Source organism: Mchenga conophoros, linkage group LG22 (assembly GCF_057382185.1).
Source record: "Mchenga conophoros isolate Kocher_MC1m ecotype Shallow Benthic linkage group LG22, M_conophoros_male_GT1.1, whole genome shotgun sequence".
Taxonomy (NCBI): domain Eukaryota; kingdom Metazoa; phylum Chordata; class Actinopteri; order Cichliformes; family Cichlidae; genus Mchenga; species Mchenga conophoros.
In genome coordinates, this window is record NC_140546.1 from 27,961,299 (window position 1) to 27,978,195 (window position 16,897).

At 40.1% G+C, this 16,897-nt stretch overlaps 1 protein-coding gene across 2 annotated transcripts; it reads left to right on the forward strand.

Annotated features, from left to right (window-relative positions):
* The first annotated feature begins 34 nt into the window (after positions 1-34).
* On the forward strand, positions 35-16,601 carry gmeb1 (glucocorticoid modulatory element binding protein 1). 2 transcript variants are annotated; one of them, XM_085262775.1, is made up of 10 exons: positions 35-162; positions 3,729-3,928; positions 4,068-4,120; positions 5,160-5,275; positions 6,017-6,120; positions 8,943-9,091; positions 10,303-10,434; positions 10,570-10,707; positions 10,987-11,124; positions 14,069-16,601. In XM_085262775.1, the coding sequence occupies exons 2-10, from the start codon at positions 3,789-3,791 to the stop codon at positions 14,923-14,925; spliced, it is 1,827 nt and encodes a 608-aa protein (XP_085118901.1). In that variant the 5' UTR covers positions 35-162; positions 3,729-3,788; the 3' UTR covers positions 14,926-16,601. The 2 variants fall into 2 exon arrangements, with proteins under 2 accessions (XP_085118901.1, XP_085118902.1); XM_085262776.1 differs by having other exon boundaries at positions 10,309-10,434.
* The last annotated feature ends 296 nt before the right edge of the window (positions 16,602-16,897 follow it).

The window sequence follows — 16,897 nt, forward strand, 5'->3', positions numbered from 1 at the left end:
AGGTTCGCTAATAAGGAGTCACAGTGGTGGTTAAAAACCTGCGGTTTACACGAGAGTGAAAACAGGGCGAGCGCTGTTCAGCAGGAAGTCGAACTATAGCTACTGAGTGCGCATGCTCCGCAGCTCTCCTCTATCTAGGGATGCGTTTGGCTTCTTAAAACGGTAAGAACGAGCTATTTTTTTTACTGTGTGTTTTTAAATATACACAACTGTAAAATAGCGACCGCTCTCGCCACACAAGCTGTAGTTTTAGCGGGGTGGTTTGGGTACATTGCGGAGGGGGTTCAGTCAGCCAGGCTCGAACTGAATGGAGGGGCAACGCCGTCGCCGTGCCGTTGTTTGCTGTACGTGCCGCCGCACAGGGAGACGTCATTTTGAGGGGGAGCGGAGAGTTAAAATGCAGAGTTACGAAGGGACGTACGGTTCATAGACAAGCGGCACGTAGCCGTCACACTGTAAATGCAAAGCTTTACCCGTCTCGGGCAGTGGAGTTCACGCTATTGTTTGGATTCCCACACATCAAGTTACGCCCTTGTGTTAGCCGTAATGGCTACCGTCGAGCCTGGTCTGAGGAGCTCCGACAGCGAAAAGTAGTCAGCTGGCTACAGCGGTAGCGATAACCAAGCCAACTTAGTAAAAGTAATTTATCTGCAGGTGTAGTTTTAATTGAGCTGCGAATGGTTTTGTAGCCACTTGTTGGTTAGTAGCCCCCAAAACACGTAAAACTGCGGTTTCTAATGCCTAATGCGCGTGGGAAAAACCCACTCTTGCTGTATTCTACTAAGAAAATGTATCCGTTTAAAAAAATAAAAGCTTGCTTTTCTGGCTATCGTGGTTTCACATTTCGGCAAAACACAGCTTCTGAAAATTTACTAGCCTATATAATCTCGCGTGTAACCCTTACGTGCACACTAGCAAACCGTTACGTAAAAATGACTTATATTAATCCAGTTAATATTAGTCTCAAACAAGTGGACCAGTCAGGCCATTTACAAAACGCGGCATTCTTTGGTTTGAATTAGCTAAGCTCACCTTACTTGGAAACAGCACCTCAACATTGAAATAAGATTTATATTTTAATCTTGGCAGATATTTTTCCAATCCAATTTAAAGTAACATGAGTTCAACTAATGTCAATAGCAGAGTTTCGCAAAGAGTGGGCCATGAAGCCAGGAGCTCTCCTTCAAGAAGTGGTCTCTAAGAAGTCACTAACAATGAAGTAAAAGGAAACGAGTAGTTTTGTGTAATTTAGTTTTTAAATTGCATCAAATATTTACATTTAAACAAAGAGTTATTAATAATAATAATAACAGGATTTGAAAATTTCACATTACTCATCTTATGAGTATTCCTTGGGGCACAATTGTCAGATTTTGAAGCAGGCTACAATTGTCTGGATAATATATACAGGGTGAAACAAATAGTGTTAGGTTGTTTTTGTTGTTTATTTTTTAATCAGCTTGTATATAGCTGCAGAAATATTAGAGATGGCACGATACCACTTTTTTTTTATGTCCGATACTATACCCTAAATTTGGATATCTGCGATCCCGATATAAATCCGATATAGCATATTTTATAATCAATAAAATGTTTTTTTTAAATATCTTGTTGCATTTTGTATAAGTTCATACTCAAGTTTAAAAAAACAAAACAAAACTAAAGCTATTCTGTTATACCTGTATGCAAAAAATACACTGTACCCCAAATATGTCATAGATCAGCAATACTGATCAATCTAATAAACTTAAACCCACACCATCCTCCCTATTCTGGTATTTTAAAGAGTACTTAGTGGAAATATTAAGCAACCTAACTAATAAGGTTGCCAACTCCGAACAAAAAAGGAAAAAAAAAAATAGGGAACCACCCCCCACCCTCTGCCCTATAATGCTTAATTGATATAATCAACTCTAATTTAATGCACATGTAAAAGAAAACGCACAGAAATCAATAATTTTTCTATAATAATTAAATAGATTCAACATCCTCCTTCAGCAGAATTGCAGACTGCACAGATGGTACCTTCCCAAAGGAAAAAGTACTATAGCTTAGTAGGTTATAAATTTGACTTTATAGTTAATAATGGATTTCTATACATTTTACATCAGATGAAAACTTTGGTTGTAAGATTCAGATAATTATTTATTAAAAGCTAGACATGACAATAAGAAAGAAAAGTATGTCTTTGTGCCCTCCTTTTCCCTGTTAATGCCCTACCTGGCCCCCCTGGCAAAACTTTGCTAGACCCGCCCCTGCACAGTTACCAGCCGTCAGCTACGTAGAAAAGGATCCTGGTGTAGAAAGTAATATTAAATAAATTCTAACAACAGCTTGTCTTTGTGGCGCAAAGTGGGCGATACACTAACAAGAGAGACGGACTCGCGACAGAAAAGCCGATCAGCTGATCATTGATCAGTTTCATGATTGAAGTAGCAGCAGGAGAGGGAGAGAATGAGAGGCAGTCGCTCCCAGCATTCGCTGGGAATGCTTCACAAACATTCAGAGATGAACTTACACACATGCTTTACTCATCTGGGATAACTTTCTCGGAGATTAAATTCCGGTTTGGTAGCGAGGCTCCAAATCCTCAGCCAGACCACCGACAGGTCTCGCATGCCATAGCCGCTCTATCACAACGCATACTCCTCCGACGTGCTAAGGTTATGAGCTGGGTTACGCTATGTCGCAGGTTTTGTGAGGTGCTTTTGAGTGGATCAGATTACATTTTTTATTTCTCTCCGATATCCGATCCAGTAATTTAGGTCAGTATCGGACCGATACGTAATATCGGATCAGTCCATCTCTAATAAATATTTGAAACTTACCAGGATTTCTTTTATCTAAGCCACTACAATACAAAAACACAGCTGAAAGTGATGACTGACAAAAGCTTATTAGGATCTGGCCTTACACAGTAGTCAGCCACAGTAAAGAAGTCGATTGTAGTAACTAAGAAAATCTTTTTAGTTGGGTCAAACTTCATCAGGCGTTTCCTGTTCTCCAAGCACAGTGGTAAAGTTTTATGGAAAGAACAATGAAGGCCCCACAGTTCCTGTCAAAATAAATAAAGGTAGTCCAAATCTTCAGGTACAACTTCTGCTGTTTTAGCCAATACAGCTGACTAAATCTGAGTAAATCCAGCTGATGCCAATAAATGTCACATAACTAGTCTTTATTTGTAGGCACGTGTGCACTTACATTCTTATCTCAGCTGGAACGCCTCAATGAATTGAATGTAATCAGTGCAGAGGCTCACTAAATATTCAGGCTTTTTCTTTGTCCTTTGAGGACAAAGTTCGCTAACTCATCAGTCATCTTGGGATGCCTAGAGATACTTCAAGATGGGTTATCAAAGTTTTCTGACTTTAGCTCAAAAAAAGCTTTAAAATATTTTATCCCCTTGAGGTTATTTTGCTCCCACCCTCTTTGAGCTTTTTTTGGAATTCTGCTATAAATTGCATCTTAGTATTTTTGGAGTGTCATGTCTCTTTCTTATAATGTTATACAAGTCAGTTAGCTCACCCAATGTTAGCTAGCAGAAGTTAACTAATAATACCTATGGTGGGCTTTTAAAGATGAGTTAAGGACTCAGATATTCAGCTATTTGTAGGTGAAGCATTTTTTTCTTAATTTCAGTTTGAACTGAAATGCAAACAATCAGAAAAATGTACAGCCTTTTATAACCATCATCTGCCTTTCTTTTTAATATATTTATGGCTTTTCAGATGAACAAACCCCTAGGTAGCTGTTGCACAGAAGTGGCCCCCTCCCTCTAGTCTACTTCAATGAGTGTGATGGCGACCACTGATGAGGTCACTGTACCTATGGGGGAAGTGGTGATGGTAAAGGACGACAGTGGTGAAGGTGACCCCGATGACCCTAATAAGACTCAGGTCATCCTCCAGCTCCAGCCAATCACCACTGGGTATGTACTGAGAAACTACAATTCACTTCAAAGTTGTATAACACCACAATCAGAGCTACAGAGATTCCAGATGGTCAGTCATTTCCCATGCTTACTCTGCTGTACCAGGAGAAAATGTCCCAACTATCTATCCTTTCAGAGACGAGTCTGCTGAAACAGATGCGGCTGTCATGGCTGTTGAATCTCATTCAGGTAAGTGGTTGTCACTAGAGCAGGGAGATGTGACCAAAAATATTTATCACAATATACATTTGAAAATTTGCGATAACGATATAACTGACGATATAATTGACACTAGACAAAATACTTTACAACTCCACAACTTTATTAGTGCAAAAAAAAAACATCACTGTATTTTCACATAAACAAGCAGCTGTTTTTATGTGCATTAAAGTTATATAAAGACGTAACAGTGCAAATTCCTTGCTGACAGTTTAACCAAAAGACATTTCCAGTGGAAACTGGCCGACATATCCTCAGCATAACCATGTATAATATCCACAACACTTAAAAAGAGGTTATACACACACAATACGGTAATATTATGTTGAAGCACAGTACGTATCACTCTGCGAGGCGCCTGCCTACAATAGCTGTAATGCTCCGACAATCCATCAAGCGGTGCGGGTTCGTAGCTTAGCAAAGTCGTACTAAAACATTTGACAGATTTTCGAGCGCCGTGTACGACATAAAATCGTTTCGAGGTCGGTAAACAACCAGAATTCATACATAAGGCACACGGGATTATAAGGGGAACTGTCGATTTTCAGAAAAATCAAAGGATTGATTTCAAGTGTACCGTATTTTCCAACAAACACGGTAATAACGACGGCCCGCTAGCATGCTGTACCAAAAATAGTGCTTTGTTGTGTATCTGACGGACGAAAGCTAAACCTGTTCCACACCACTGAAGTTGCAGCATTTTTACAAACAAATTCTGGTTCATTTCCTTCAACGATCCGCTTTCGCCCTCCTCATTCTGCTTTTTCCTCCATGTGCGTATGAAAACAAAATCACTGCACATGCGCGTTTTACCCATATTCTATTGCGATATTTCATTTTCCTATCGTTGCCCAACATTATACCGGTGTTACCGTGAACGGTATGATATGTCCCAGCCCTAGTTGTCACAATGATTCAGACAACTTGAGGGATGTAACGATCCATGAGTTTTGCAGATTGCATTACATAAAGCTTGTTGGTAAATGTTGCATACATTTATTCCCTGTAGAGCAAACTGAGGGAGACGACGTTGAAATTGGCTGCCCTATAACGTGTGGTGACTGTAAAGCTGTGTTGCTAGTGAAAAAGTTTGTGTGCCCAGGAATCAATGTGAAATGTGTGAAGGTTAGTATCCCTTTTTTTCTTTTGGCTCACATGGAGTAAAATGACAAGTCATTAAAACATTGCCAAATATAGCAACGTGACAACTAGGTCATTCAATAGACTCTGAGCAGGAAATAAACATGTAGCACTGACAAGTGTCCCACTATATCTACAGAGTCATCCAGTTCATTTCTTCTCACTGCAAGTAGCGGGTTTCAAATAACCATGCTCCAAGCAGACATGGATGAAACGACCGAGCAGTTATGAGATAAATGTTCTCGTTCATGCTTTCACAACAATGCTCATTTTTTGATCGCAGTGTTATGAGTTGAATTACATAGGTCAGACTGTATTTGTAATGAACTACTAAGTCCATTCAATCTTCTGATCCAATTGAAATTCTTTGTTGTCTTGTGAGCATCGAGCATACACTTCCATTAAATAGGAAGTGTAGCACTGAAAAAACAGAATTCAGTACATCACATGAAAATTATTATTTAAAGTTGAGAAAACTTATGCATATTTTATATTTTTTTCTCCTGATATAACACAGTAAAAAAATATTTCGCTATTCTAGCTGCTACAATTGCTCATGGTTAGAAGTCTACCATGATTCTAGAACCACAGCATATCTATTACATTTTCATATTAAAGGCCAAAGACAAGACATATGATACTGTAATGTGTTGCTTTTAGTTATTTCTGTTGTTTCATCATTGCACTTATTGAACATATTTACTAAACTGGCAATCTCTCCACTAGTATGAAGACCAGTTGATCAGTCCCAAGCAGTTTGTGCACATTTCTGGAAAAGCTACTCTGAAAGACTGGAAGAGAGCCATCAGGATGGGGGGAGTCATGCTGAGGTGAGGGGATTTATTTTTGAGACAGAACACTGACATTCTATGGCCCTTAGATGAGCAAGTGCTGGTTGGTTGCGCTGCACCACATGGTAATGAGCTGAGATGTGACTCATCCATCTAGAATAAATATTCAAATGTTCTTCTGTGGCTCTGTGACAGGAAACTAACAAGCCACTGTTGCCTCACTTCTGAGTGTGAGTGAGATGATAACGATAAACCACGGGCCTTCCTGTCTCTTTGACTGGTCGAAATAGATTTTTCTATATCACGTTTAAGCTGCGCTAATCAGTATTACAATGAAATGTATGTTGCCTGTAGTGGAAAACCTGACTGTGATCATTGTGTCTTGCAGATAAATTCATGGATAATTATTTAGTTTCAGGGATACACTACCGTTTGGATGAGTAAAGTAGACTTATTTTATTAATGTAAAAAACCCTCTGTGTGTGCTGTGGCTTAGCCGTATATTGCTTCAGTGATCACATGGCTTTTGGAAGACTGCACTGCAAATAATACAGTTTGCGTTATTATACACACTTTTCAGTTTCTTGGATTTATTTGACATCATTTGACAACAATATTTCATCTATGCTTTACATCTTGTGTAGTGATCAACTCAGTTTGACAGATATTGAATCATTTTCATGCCTTTGACATTTGTGTCTGGACTTGGATAAAATTAGTTGTTGGTTTCTAGCAGTGAAAGAATGAGCAAAGTGGGGTTTTTTCACATTGAGTTTTCTATTTCAAATTGATGAATTGTGTCACAGCTATTTTCAATCTCTCTTGCAGTCTAAAGGTTACTAGTCTGTCACCAACAATGTGCAGGGTTAAGATTCTCTTTACTGGGTAGAACATCTGTATATGCGCCTCTAATTAAAAGCACAGGAGAAGCAGAGGATTTTGACTATCCAAAAAAAAAAAACTGCAGCTTTACATAGATGCAACAGTGTCTCCTTCTGACCAGTGACTCTTATATGGTTACTGGCAATGGCACAGCATCTCCTGTCATGTGGACGCACTGCAGGCAGTCAGAGCCAGAAGGTAGTAGCACTGGGTGATCCTAAGTCTCAAAAGCAAGAAAGCTGTGAGCCAACAGATTCTTTTTTTTTTTTCTAGGTTTGAAGTGTTTGAGAAGTAATATAGCTTCTATAATATAGTTAATAATAAATTGTTTACTAAAAATAATCCCAAAATAGACATCCATAAAGAAATTACCCTTACTTTAAGCCCTGTACACATTTCAGGGGACCTGTTGTTTTCTGATCCAAACGAACTATTTGTCTCAACCTTGGTTCCAGAAATGGCAGATGTCCAAAGCTAAAGCTGTACATTATTTGCTGCATGTGAGAAGGCTAACTCTGAAGAACGTCTTAAACATTTAGGAGTGAAGATATTTTTCCTCATGTACCGGAGGAGAGCAGAAACAATCCAGATAAATGTTTCTACCTTCATCACAACAACAGCTTAGGCTAAAGTAACACGTGCCAGACGCTGAAGTGTATATGACAGTAAATATGTCATTTATAAGGATTTAAAATATGATTTTACATTTGACCTTTCGCCTCTGGTTCAAGAGCAAAATGTTAATCTGAAGGTCAAAGTGATAGTTACACTACATAGAGCTATTTAAACTCATTCTTACTGCCACTGTGTGTACTGACAAGATGTATGTATATAGGAAATATAAATATATGATATAAAACACATTATTTTATTATAACATTACAGTAACAGGTTAGATAACCACTGAAATATAAAACATGTGTATAATATTCCTTGTTGAGTATTGTTTTGTTTTGTTTGTTTTTTTGGGGGGGGGGATAAACTTGTGATCAAAACCTTTTTTTTTTATTTGGGTTTTTTTATTGAACATTTAAATAAATTTACTAAACAATGAAATGAAAGCTACACATTCGAAATAATACCAAAATAAGATTTCATTATATTAAGTAAATACAGAGAGTGAGCTGCCTTGGTAGAGGGTTGTGCTCTCGCAGTGCTTGTTGATTTACAACTGTTTTGGCTGTAGATCAGTGAAATAATGCAGTCCAGCAAAACTGGCAACAATCAGCACTAAAACACAGCATTAAATTAACATGTGGAATAGCCCTGCAGCAATGTTAAAATAAGAAAGTGGAAATAAATGCAGGAATATGCACACACTTAAACCAAGACCAACATTTTTCATGTTCTTGTCTCATGTTCTTGTCTCATGTTCTTGGCATGAGACAAAATAGTTGGGACACATTTTATGAAGTGTCTTAAAGCAGTGGGCATAAAACTCCCTTTTTTTTTTTTTTTTGAACTGTTGTCGTTCAACCAGGAAATACTTTTGAGAGATACACAAAGACAGAGAGACTGTCACACTAAAAAGCAGCAGCTTTAAAACATGCACCTTCTAAAGCTTCTATCAGCTGCACAGTAACTCTAGAATACAGGTTTGCACAGAACACCAACTGTGGATTTTGCCCTGCCAGTATGGAAAGGACTGCTGTAAGCAAAACTTGATTTAAATGCATACAGATATTGCATGTATTGCAGACGCACTGCTTAAGTCTGTTGCACATTTTATGTAAACCTCTTCTAATATTCTCTCCAGGATATCTGTGTGGGCAACTCTCAGACACGACTTAGTTGTTGCACTTTACACAGTTGCTCCTGTGGTTATTAGTTCCAAACAGAATAAGTGTACTGAAAGAAAGGCACTGCACTGGATCTTCACTTCTAAAAGATGCAAATGTTTTTGACAACGATGATAGCATCTCTGGTCAAACAAACATGTTTTCCCCTTTTTTATATATTTCCTCATTTCTGTTCTCCAGAAAAATGATGGATTCCGGTCAGCTGGACTTCTACCAGCACAGCACTCTGTGCACTAACACATGTCGCAGCACCAAGTTTGACCTTTTAATAAACAACACACGCTTCCCTCCTGATGGCACCGGACTTACCACACCTACATCCTCTCAAGGTAAAAATCTGAATATAGTGTATTATTGTGCCTTACAATATAAAGCGCCTTGAGGCAACTGTTGTTGTGATTTCATGCTGTATAAATACATTTGAATTGAACTGACTAGAAGGTGCAGTGAGTCCAGATTTGCTCATTTAAACAGCAGTGATGTTATAGTCCATAACTGAGTATTTTGTTATATTTGTTGTGTTTTTCAGTCAAAAGATAGGTTTAACATAAGGGCCACTGACTGTTTCTACTAGGCACAGTTACAAGTTTACTTCTAAACCCTTATTTAAAAGTCCTTTATGCGGTCTGCGTTTTTACAGAAAAGAAACATATGAGCTTGCTGAAAGAATGTGGAGGTTTTTTAGTGTCATGGAAAACAAAGCAGGAGGATGATGCTGGTGGTGGAGCTCTCCACAATACAAGCGTTTCTCTAGACTGAAAATAAATGTGTGCAAACTGCACAATGTGTTTAGGTGCACCTGTGCTCATGTAAACTATTATAAGAGTCAACAAAAGCTGCTTCTGCTTTTCTAAACAAAAATCTGATAACACAACAACAGTGAAGATGACATTGTCATTAGTGGTGTAATTTACAGCGCAGCCTCTCCTCTCTGTCTGACACAAACAGCACAAAATCGAGACATTGAACCCAGCTGGAGAAAACGATAGCGTCCTTCTAGAGTTGATAGCAACGGGGCTCATTGCTGTTACCTTCATGGCTACAGAGCCAACAGCAGTATTATCAAACCACCTGTTCAACAAGCTTAGTGGTGAAGAAAAGCAATATTTTCACCTGCTTTCATCCAACACTGACATGTTTTACAGTGACAGCGCAGCTGAATGAAAGAATAATTAAAAAAAGAAAATCTGTCTGTCTGCAGACAAATTGCTTATTTAGTTTGGCTTGATCTTCTAAGTTTTTATAATTTCCTGCAAACTACTGCTGGGTGTTTAATACACTGCATATCATTTAATGCTTTAGGTGATAATTATTCAGCCCACACAGAGAAATGATATGATACAGAAAACTGCTAATTAACTGTGAGACATGATGAAAGCTTCCCAGCAGGATATAAGGTAAAATTAACAACAACAAAAAAAAGATCACTAAAGATAAAGAAGTGTGGTGGGGGAATGTGACACTGAAGTTTGGCTCCCTCTTAAATCCAGAATTGCATTTAAAATTCTTCTCCTCAGTCATGTCTGTTGTCTTGTACAAGTTACAGGTCAGGTGATCCTGGGTAATGGTGGGGCAGCTGCAGAAGACCGAGCAAAGGTCCTGAGCGGGAAGTTGGACTGGAGCTCAAGTTCATCGGAGTCTGCAGACAAAAAGGGATCAGCTGAGATCTCTGGTAACACTGAGCACACATCCAAACACAGATTAAGAGTATAATAACAGCACGGAGATGGAAATCATCTCCAACAGCATGGATATATGTAACACTGTGTGTGAGTAAGATTGCTCTGTGTTGTCTGTTTGTCCGCAGAGGACACACTGAACTTTTGGAAGGGCATTGCAGATGTGGGTTTGTTGGGTGAAGTGGTGACCAACATCAACACGGAGCTTGTGGAGCTGTTAAACAGCGTGCAGCAGCGCATGGATCCGGCCAGCCTACAGGACACAGGTGCAGAACGACGCCAACATGCACTGGGAAACTGCATCGCCAAAACAGAGGCGTTGTGTGGGACACACTCTGACCTATGTGAATAAGAAATGCATGGAAAGAAAGAGCAAATTCAGCTGCTGTTGGAAACTGAAAATGACTGTCCAACAGCAGAAAGCTTTTTAGAAAAGCTTCTTTTAGAGTAATACCACACTGATTTACTGTGCAAACAGCTGAATCTGTTCCTCCTTTCTGACTGACCAAGTAATTTTTTTTGATTGCTTGCTGCACTGATCCCAGATTCCTGTCTGGTAGAGGTGGCCGTGCTCAGTAACCTCGCCCAGGTCTTCGATCTGCTCGATGTGGTCAAGAAGATTGTGGAGAGGAGAAAGCAGCAGACGGATCCCAGTCAGGAGCAGGTGCTCAGCATGCTCACCAGTGAGTACAGAACACAAACAAGGCTCTACTTCAGGAGCTGCCACATAGAGCCGCTAAATTCATACGAATTTTATTTAAATCATTTTTATAGAGCCAATTGTTAAAAACAATCATGGCTTTACGTAATAAAGTAAAGGGAAATTGAATTAAACTGCAGTAATCATGTGAGTCTCAGTTAGCAAGCACTTTTGCAAGAGTGGGAAGGAAGATTTCTCTTTTAACAGGAAAGGAGGGGCAGCCTTCTGCTGATGGGGATTGAGGAGAGGAAGAAGGCAAAAAAAAAGAAAGAGCACAGAGAGTGACCCTGAATAGCTTATAGAAGACATGCTTAGTGGATCCTAGGAAATCCCCTAGCAGCCTGAGCCCAAAGTAGCATAACTAAGTGATGGTTAAGTGACAGTTGAGGTTTGAGGCTAAATTCAAAACCATCGAAAGATTGAATTTGTCTCCTGAATCCAAACTGGCAGCTGGTTCCACAGGGAGGGGCTTAACAGCTGAAGGCTCTGCCTTTCATTCTACTTTTGGAAATTAGGAAGTGTAAGTGTTGTACTGGGATAAACTGGTACTGTGAGGTCTTCGGGATATTTAAGGACAATCTTTTAGGACTTTGCACATGCCAATGAGAATGATCTTGAAGTAATTTCTGGTTGGAAGACATGTGGTCATATGGTACACTTGTGCTGGTGTCCTGGATGAATTGTAGCCTTTTCAGGGACCTTTTAGAGCACCCTGATAATCAGTAGTTACACTAGTCCAACCTCTATGTAACAAATGCATGAACTAGCATCCCTCTGAGTCAGGATGTTGTCATAGTGCAGAGATAAGTGAAGGTAATCCTAGATGTCTGTTTAATGTGTCAGTTAAAGAAAAACCCAATCAAAGATGACTCCAAGGCTCCTGACAGTGCTATTGAAGGTCAAGATAATGCCAATCATAGTAAATAGTTGTTTAGGCATGTTTCATGCATCAAATCTAGCAGCTTGGGTTTGAGTCCAACCTGCAGCCCCTTGCTGCATGTCTCCCCATGCGCACGCTCCCCATTTTTCCTGTCTACTCCTCAAAAAGGCAAAAAGCCAAAAGTCAATGGCTTTATTGTTACATATATGTGGGAAAACAAGTTACTTTTGTTTGTTATTGGTGAGAGACATGAGGTTTAAAAGAAAAAGACAAAAATAGAGAATCAAAATTTGGTTTCAGTCCATCTTGAGTTCCACTCTTTGATTAAGCAAAATTCTTCAGACAGTTGTTCTAATTTGCAATCTTTCAGTTCCTGATTGTGAGGCTTTTGCTCCCAAATGCACTACACCAGCGGTCCCCAACCCCCGGGCCTCGGACCGGTACCGGTCCGTGAGTCGTTTGGTACCGGGCCGCGAGAGTTGATGCTCAGGTGTGAAATGTATAGTTTTCAGGGTTTTTATCGGTTTTCAGCGTTATTTTGTTATCCTTTTTATCGTTAACTCGGTTTTCCTGGGTCTTTTCACGTGTGTTATGAACAACTCTTCTATTTTTCAGTACCGGTACTAGTTTTATTTTGTTGTATTTATCCGCGACACCTTAAAGGCCGGTCCGTGAAAATATTGTCGGGCATAAACCGGTCCGTGGCCCAAAAAAGGTTGGAGACCGCTGCACTACACCATTACCCAGCAATAATTAAAAGGTTGTGTGCTGCAGATCATCATTATTATCACTATATCATTTTAAAAAATAAAATGCAGCCACAGTCACACTATAACTGTTCTCTTTACACATTTTTCTGATAAAATGAGCAGTGACACAGGTCAGTGACAGCAGCTGTGCTTTGAGTCTGACTATATTGATAATGAAAAAGAGTGATGACTCCCACTGCTCCCATCCGAGGTAATAACAGTCAAGATCATTTTCCCAGATGGTGTACAGTCTTGCTTCCTCCATGACTGGATATCATTTTTGGGTTCTTATTTTTTTATTTATTTACCTCTGTGTCCAACCTCCCTCCAAGTCATTTTTTATTTGTCAATTATGGACCAAGTTTACGGAGAATTTAGGGGTATTTGTTTTAGTTTTTTTTTTTTTTTTTTTTTTTTTTACAAACAAGGTAGGATCATCGCTGTATAGAAATTAAATTAGATTTATCATTTGCCTGAACCAAGACAGTGATGGTCTCGGTTGGCGCTCCTTGAACCCAGAGGGAAGCAAATGGAAGCTTTGCTTTTATGCTGAACACTGATGGAGAGTTAACTGGCTACATAGAAAATAAGGAAAAAATAATAATTACGTGAATGCAGAAAGACGCAGACACAGTTTGTATAAAGGATCCAGAGAACACATAAGAGGTTTGGATATCTGGTTAATATTAGTCACTTTAGAATCACCAGGTAACCCAACTCCATATGTTCTCTTTGGACTGTGTGAGGAAGCCAAAGTCCCAGCAGACATGGAGGGAACATCCACACAGAAAGTCCGCGACTAGCTGGTGGATTAGAACCCAGTACCTTCATGCTGTGAGGCAACAGTGTTAACCACTACACCACTGTGTCACCCAATGTGACAAAGTTTACACTAAATACTTTCTGTTGCCAGTCAAAGTTAACAAATAACAGCTCTGGTGCGTAACGTCGTAAATCAATTCAGAATCCTAACAGATAGTTCATGACTTTTGACTCATAACAGTCAAAATTTCCGTGTGAATATATTTTTATTTCACTCACATCTATCATGTTACTCAAAACTGTTTTTGAATACTTAAAATGAAGAATGATGTTTTTATTGAGTTAGGGTTTATGTTGTGAAATTAGATTTGACATTTGCTGGATTATACATGCCTAGCCTGTCTGACGAATATTGATATTAGAGATCAATATAAGAACGTGCACGTTGTAATCTTGTAAAAATCTGCCCGGCTGAAAATGAATGCATTCTTGTGGTTGACTCAGCCCTCACTGTCAGTCCTGTCATGTCTCTGCAGACCTGGAGGTGCAGCTGGAAGAACAGAAGAAGCAGCAGCAAGTACGAGCTCTTCTCACCTGCCCCCAGCCTGCCAAAAACAAAACTTCCACTAAACGCCCGACCAAGCGGCCTCGACTCCAGAGACCTGCCTCCACCACCACCCTCCTGACCACCCCTATAAACCAGCAAGCCACTCTGCAGCCTCAGCAGTTCACCGTTCTTTCACCCATCTCGCTGTCCTCAGTGGGGCAGCCATTCACCGTGGCAGGCCTACCTATTGCCTCGCTGTCCCAGTCCTCCAACACAGTCACATTACTCCCTGCCGGCTCGCAGGTCTTCACCCGCTACATGGTGGCTGGAGATGGTAAGACAGAAACCATCACCCTGCATCCGTCCTCAGGTTTGACACTGGTTGGCACCACCGCTTTGCAGGACTCCAGCCAACTGGGCACAGTAATGAGCCCCATGGAGCTGGTGCAGCTAAGCCAGCAGGCCAGCGGTGCAGAGGTGGTGCCCATAGAAGGCCAAGTGGTAGACGGCACCATGCTAGTGCAACAGGAGGTGATGCAGGGGGAAGTGGAGGGCAGCCAGGAACACACGGTCATTGAGATCAATCCAACTCCTGTGGAGCAGGCAGTGGGAGTGATGGAGCTCCAGCTGACCGGGGAGTCAGGCAGAGAAGGGGCCACCATGGTGGTCCAGAGTGGGGTGGAGATGACCATGTCGGCAGAGACGGAGGAGGAGACTCAGCACCAGCTGCAGGAGGCACACACTGAAAGGGTTCAGGAGGTGCAACTGGATGCTAGCGGACACCTGTCGCACGTACAGATAGTGGTGATAGGAGAAAACACTCAGGAAGAAAACAAGGTCAAATAAGACACAACCATCTTTATCCAGCACAGCAGGTATGAACTCATGGACTGAGCCATCACGGACTCGACAAACTGTAAATACACAGGATTTCCAAATCCACAAATTGCCTTGGACTAAAACCAAGCTTTAGGGTAGCCATTTTTCCTTTTTTGTGTCTTTGTACATGCTCCGCTAAGCTTGTTCATTTTTATTGAAGCAAAGAGGGATCTGCAATATATGAAATGCTTATGTTTGTTTTCCAGTTGAAGGTTCGAGCATATAATGACTTGGCTCTAAAATTTATAGTTTTGGCCATTATTTCTGTTCTTTTTTTTATTTTAACCCTGTACTCACCAAAGTAACTGCTACTGAAATCTGGGAACACTGGGACTGTGACTTCAAAGAAACTTGTACGCTTTAAAATCCACAAATTTTTGATGTGATAATTATGAAGTTAAAGATAAATGCTTAGAAGCTTAACACACACAGCAAAACATGACGCCTGCATGTGTTAGATGATGTTGAAGTGAAGCAAATGCTGTGCGAAATCCCCGCTTTTACTTTGATTACAATGTCTACATAGAGTTTGGGACAGCACATACTTTGATCTTAAATCGGTGCACATGTTTTGTTTATGAGCTGTTCCACACCATCAGTCCAGTTCACATCAAACTGTTTCACACAATGTCTTCATGTCTCTTTTTTCCCGATTAACCAGACAGGCACAGTAAAATATCCATCAAACATTGTTTTTCCTCAGTAAAAAGAAAAGTTAAATATTTCAAATCCTGACAGATAAGATAAGAGAATACTTGGATGTTTTACTTGAAAATGACCTGAATTATAAATATATTTATTCAATTTTCTGCTGATGGACTGATGGTCCCTGGGGGTCTAATAATAAGGAAAATAATGGCCAAAAGTATACAAATGGGATCATGTCTTTATGAACTATAATTTTACTTCAAGCCTCTGCGAACAACCTGAGGTCAGGAGAAAGCACTGTAACAGTAAAGTCAACATGGACGGCTTTAGAAAAGGTGCTGATGATCAGTCAGATTGGGCAGCGGCAGTCTGCAAGTCCCTTCTGTTCATCAGACTCGTTACCAGTAACAGTGTTGGTGTTACCTGAGGCTAGGAGGAATTGCACTCTGTTTTGCGTGGTAGTTTTGCAAACTGTTTTTGTTTTTGCACTGTGTGACATCCTCATGGGACTATAGGAGGATGTTGGCAGTGATGCCTGCTCTCGCTCTCAACACTTCAGAGGAAACAGACTGAACTCCTTACTGGAGCGGTATCATTTATCCACATACTGTATTCTCATCAGTTTCATGCTGCCTGATAAATCTTCTCCACTCTTCATTTATTGTGAACACCTGTTGCTTTTTTTCCGTATCTTGGATAGTGTGAGCTACTGGACTGATTGTTCAACTGAGGATATAAAAGAACATAATATACTCAATGTCAGACTTGCCTGTATTTTACACTTGTCAAGTGGTATTTTATTTATTAGCTTTCAAAACTGAAGTTTAAGGAGCAGATATGGGTTCATTTGAGCTCTTGGTTAAAGCTCACATCAACAAAAACCTGTTCATGACTTGTGCTTTTTCCAATAATTTAATTTAAAAAGATAAGAGTATTTGCATACTGACTTTGTAATGTGTTTTAATATCAGATTAAAACAAACCAAAAAAAGATAAGTAGTATTTTTTTTTTATTTCACCACCAGAGTGCGCTGTTTGATCACTCCACTACGGGCTTTAGACGATCTGCATTAGTAGATGGTGGAAATGGTCTGCTGCTATAATCTCCAACTCCATGTGTCAGACTTATTGTGGAGCATGACTTAATCTGGGCTGCTATGGACTGATGTGCAGGCCTTCTGGAGGATGAGTCGTGCTGACAGGGCTTCACTGGTTATTACGTTTCGCTGCTCTTGTAGCCCTTAACGCTCTCCAACAGGCTACATAAGGGGAAGGCGTGAGGATTTTGGTTG

Excerpts from the sequence above, each read along its gene's own strand:
- gmeb1 (XM_085262775.1), top strand. The coding sequence starts at position 3,789 with ATGAGTGTGATGGCGACCACTGATGAGGTCACTGTACCTATGGGGGAA. Across the intron at positions 9,092-10,302 it reads CACACCTACATCCTCTCAAG|TTACAGGTCAGGTGATCCTG; the intron begins GTAAAAATCTGA and ends GTCTTGTACAAG. Across the intron at positions 11,125-14,068 it reads GGTGCTCAGCATGCTCACCA|ACCTGGAGGTGCAGCTGGAA; the intron begins GTGAGTACAGAA and ends ATGTCTCTGCAG.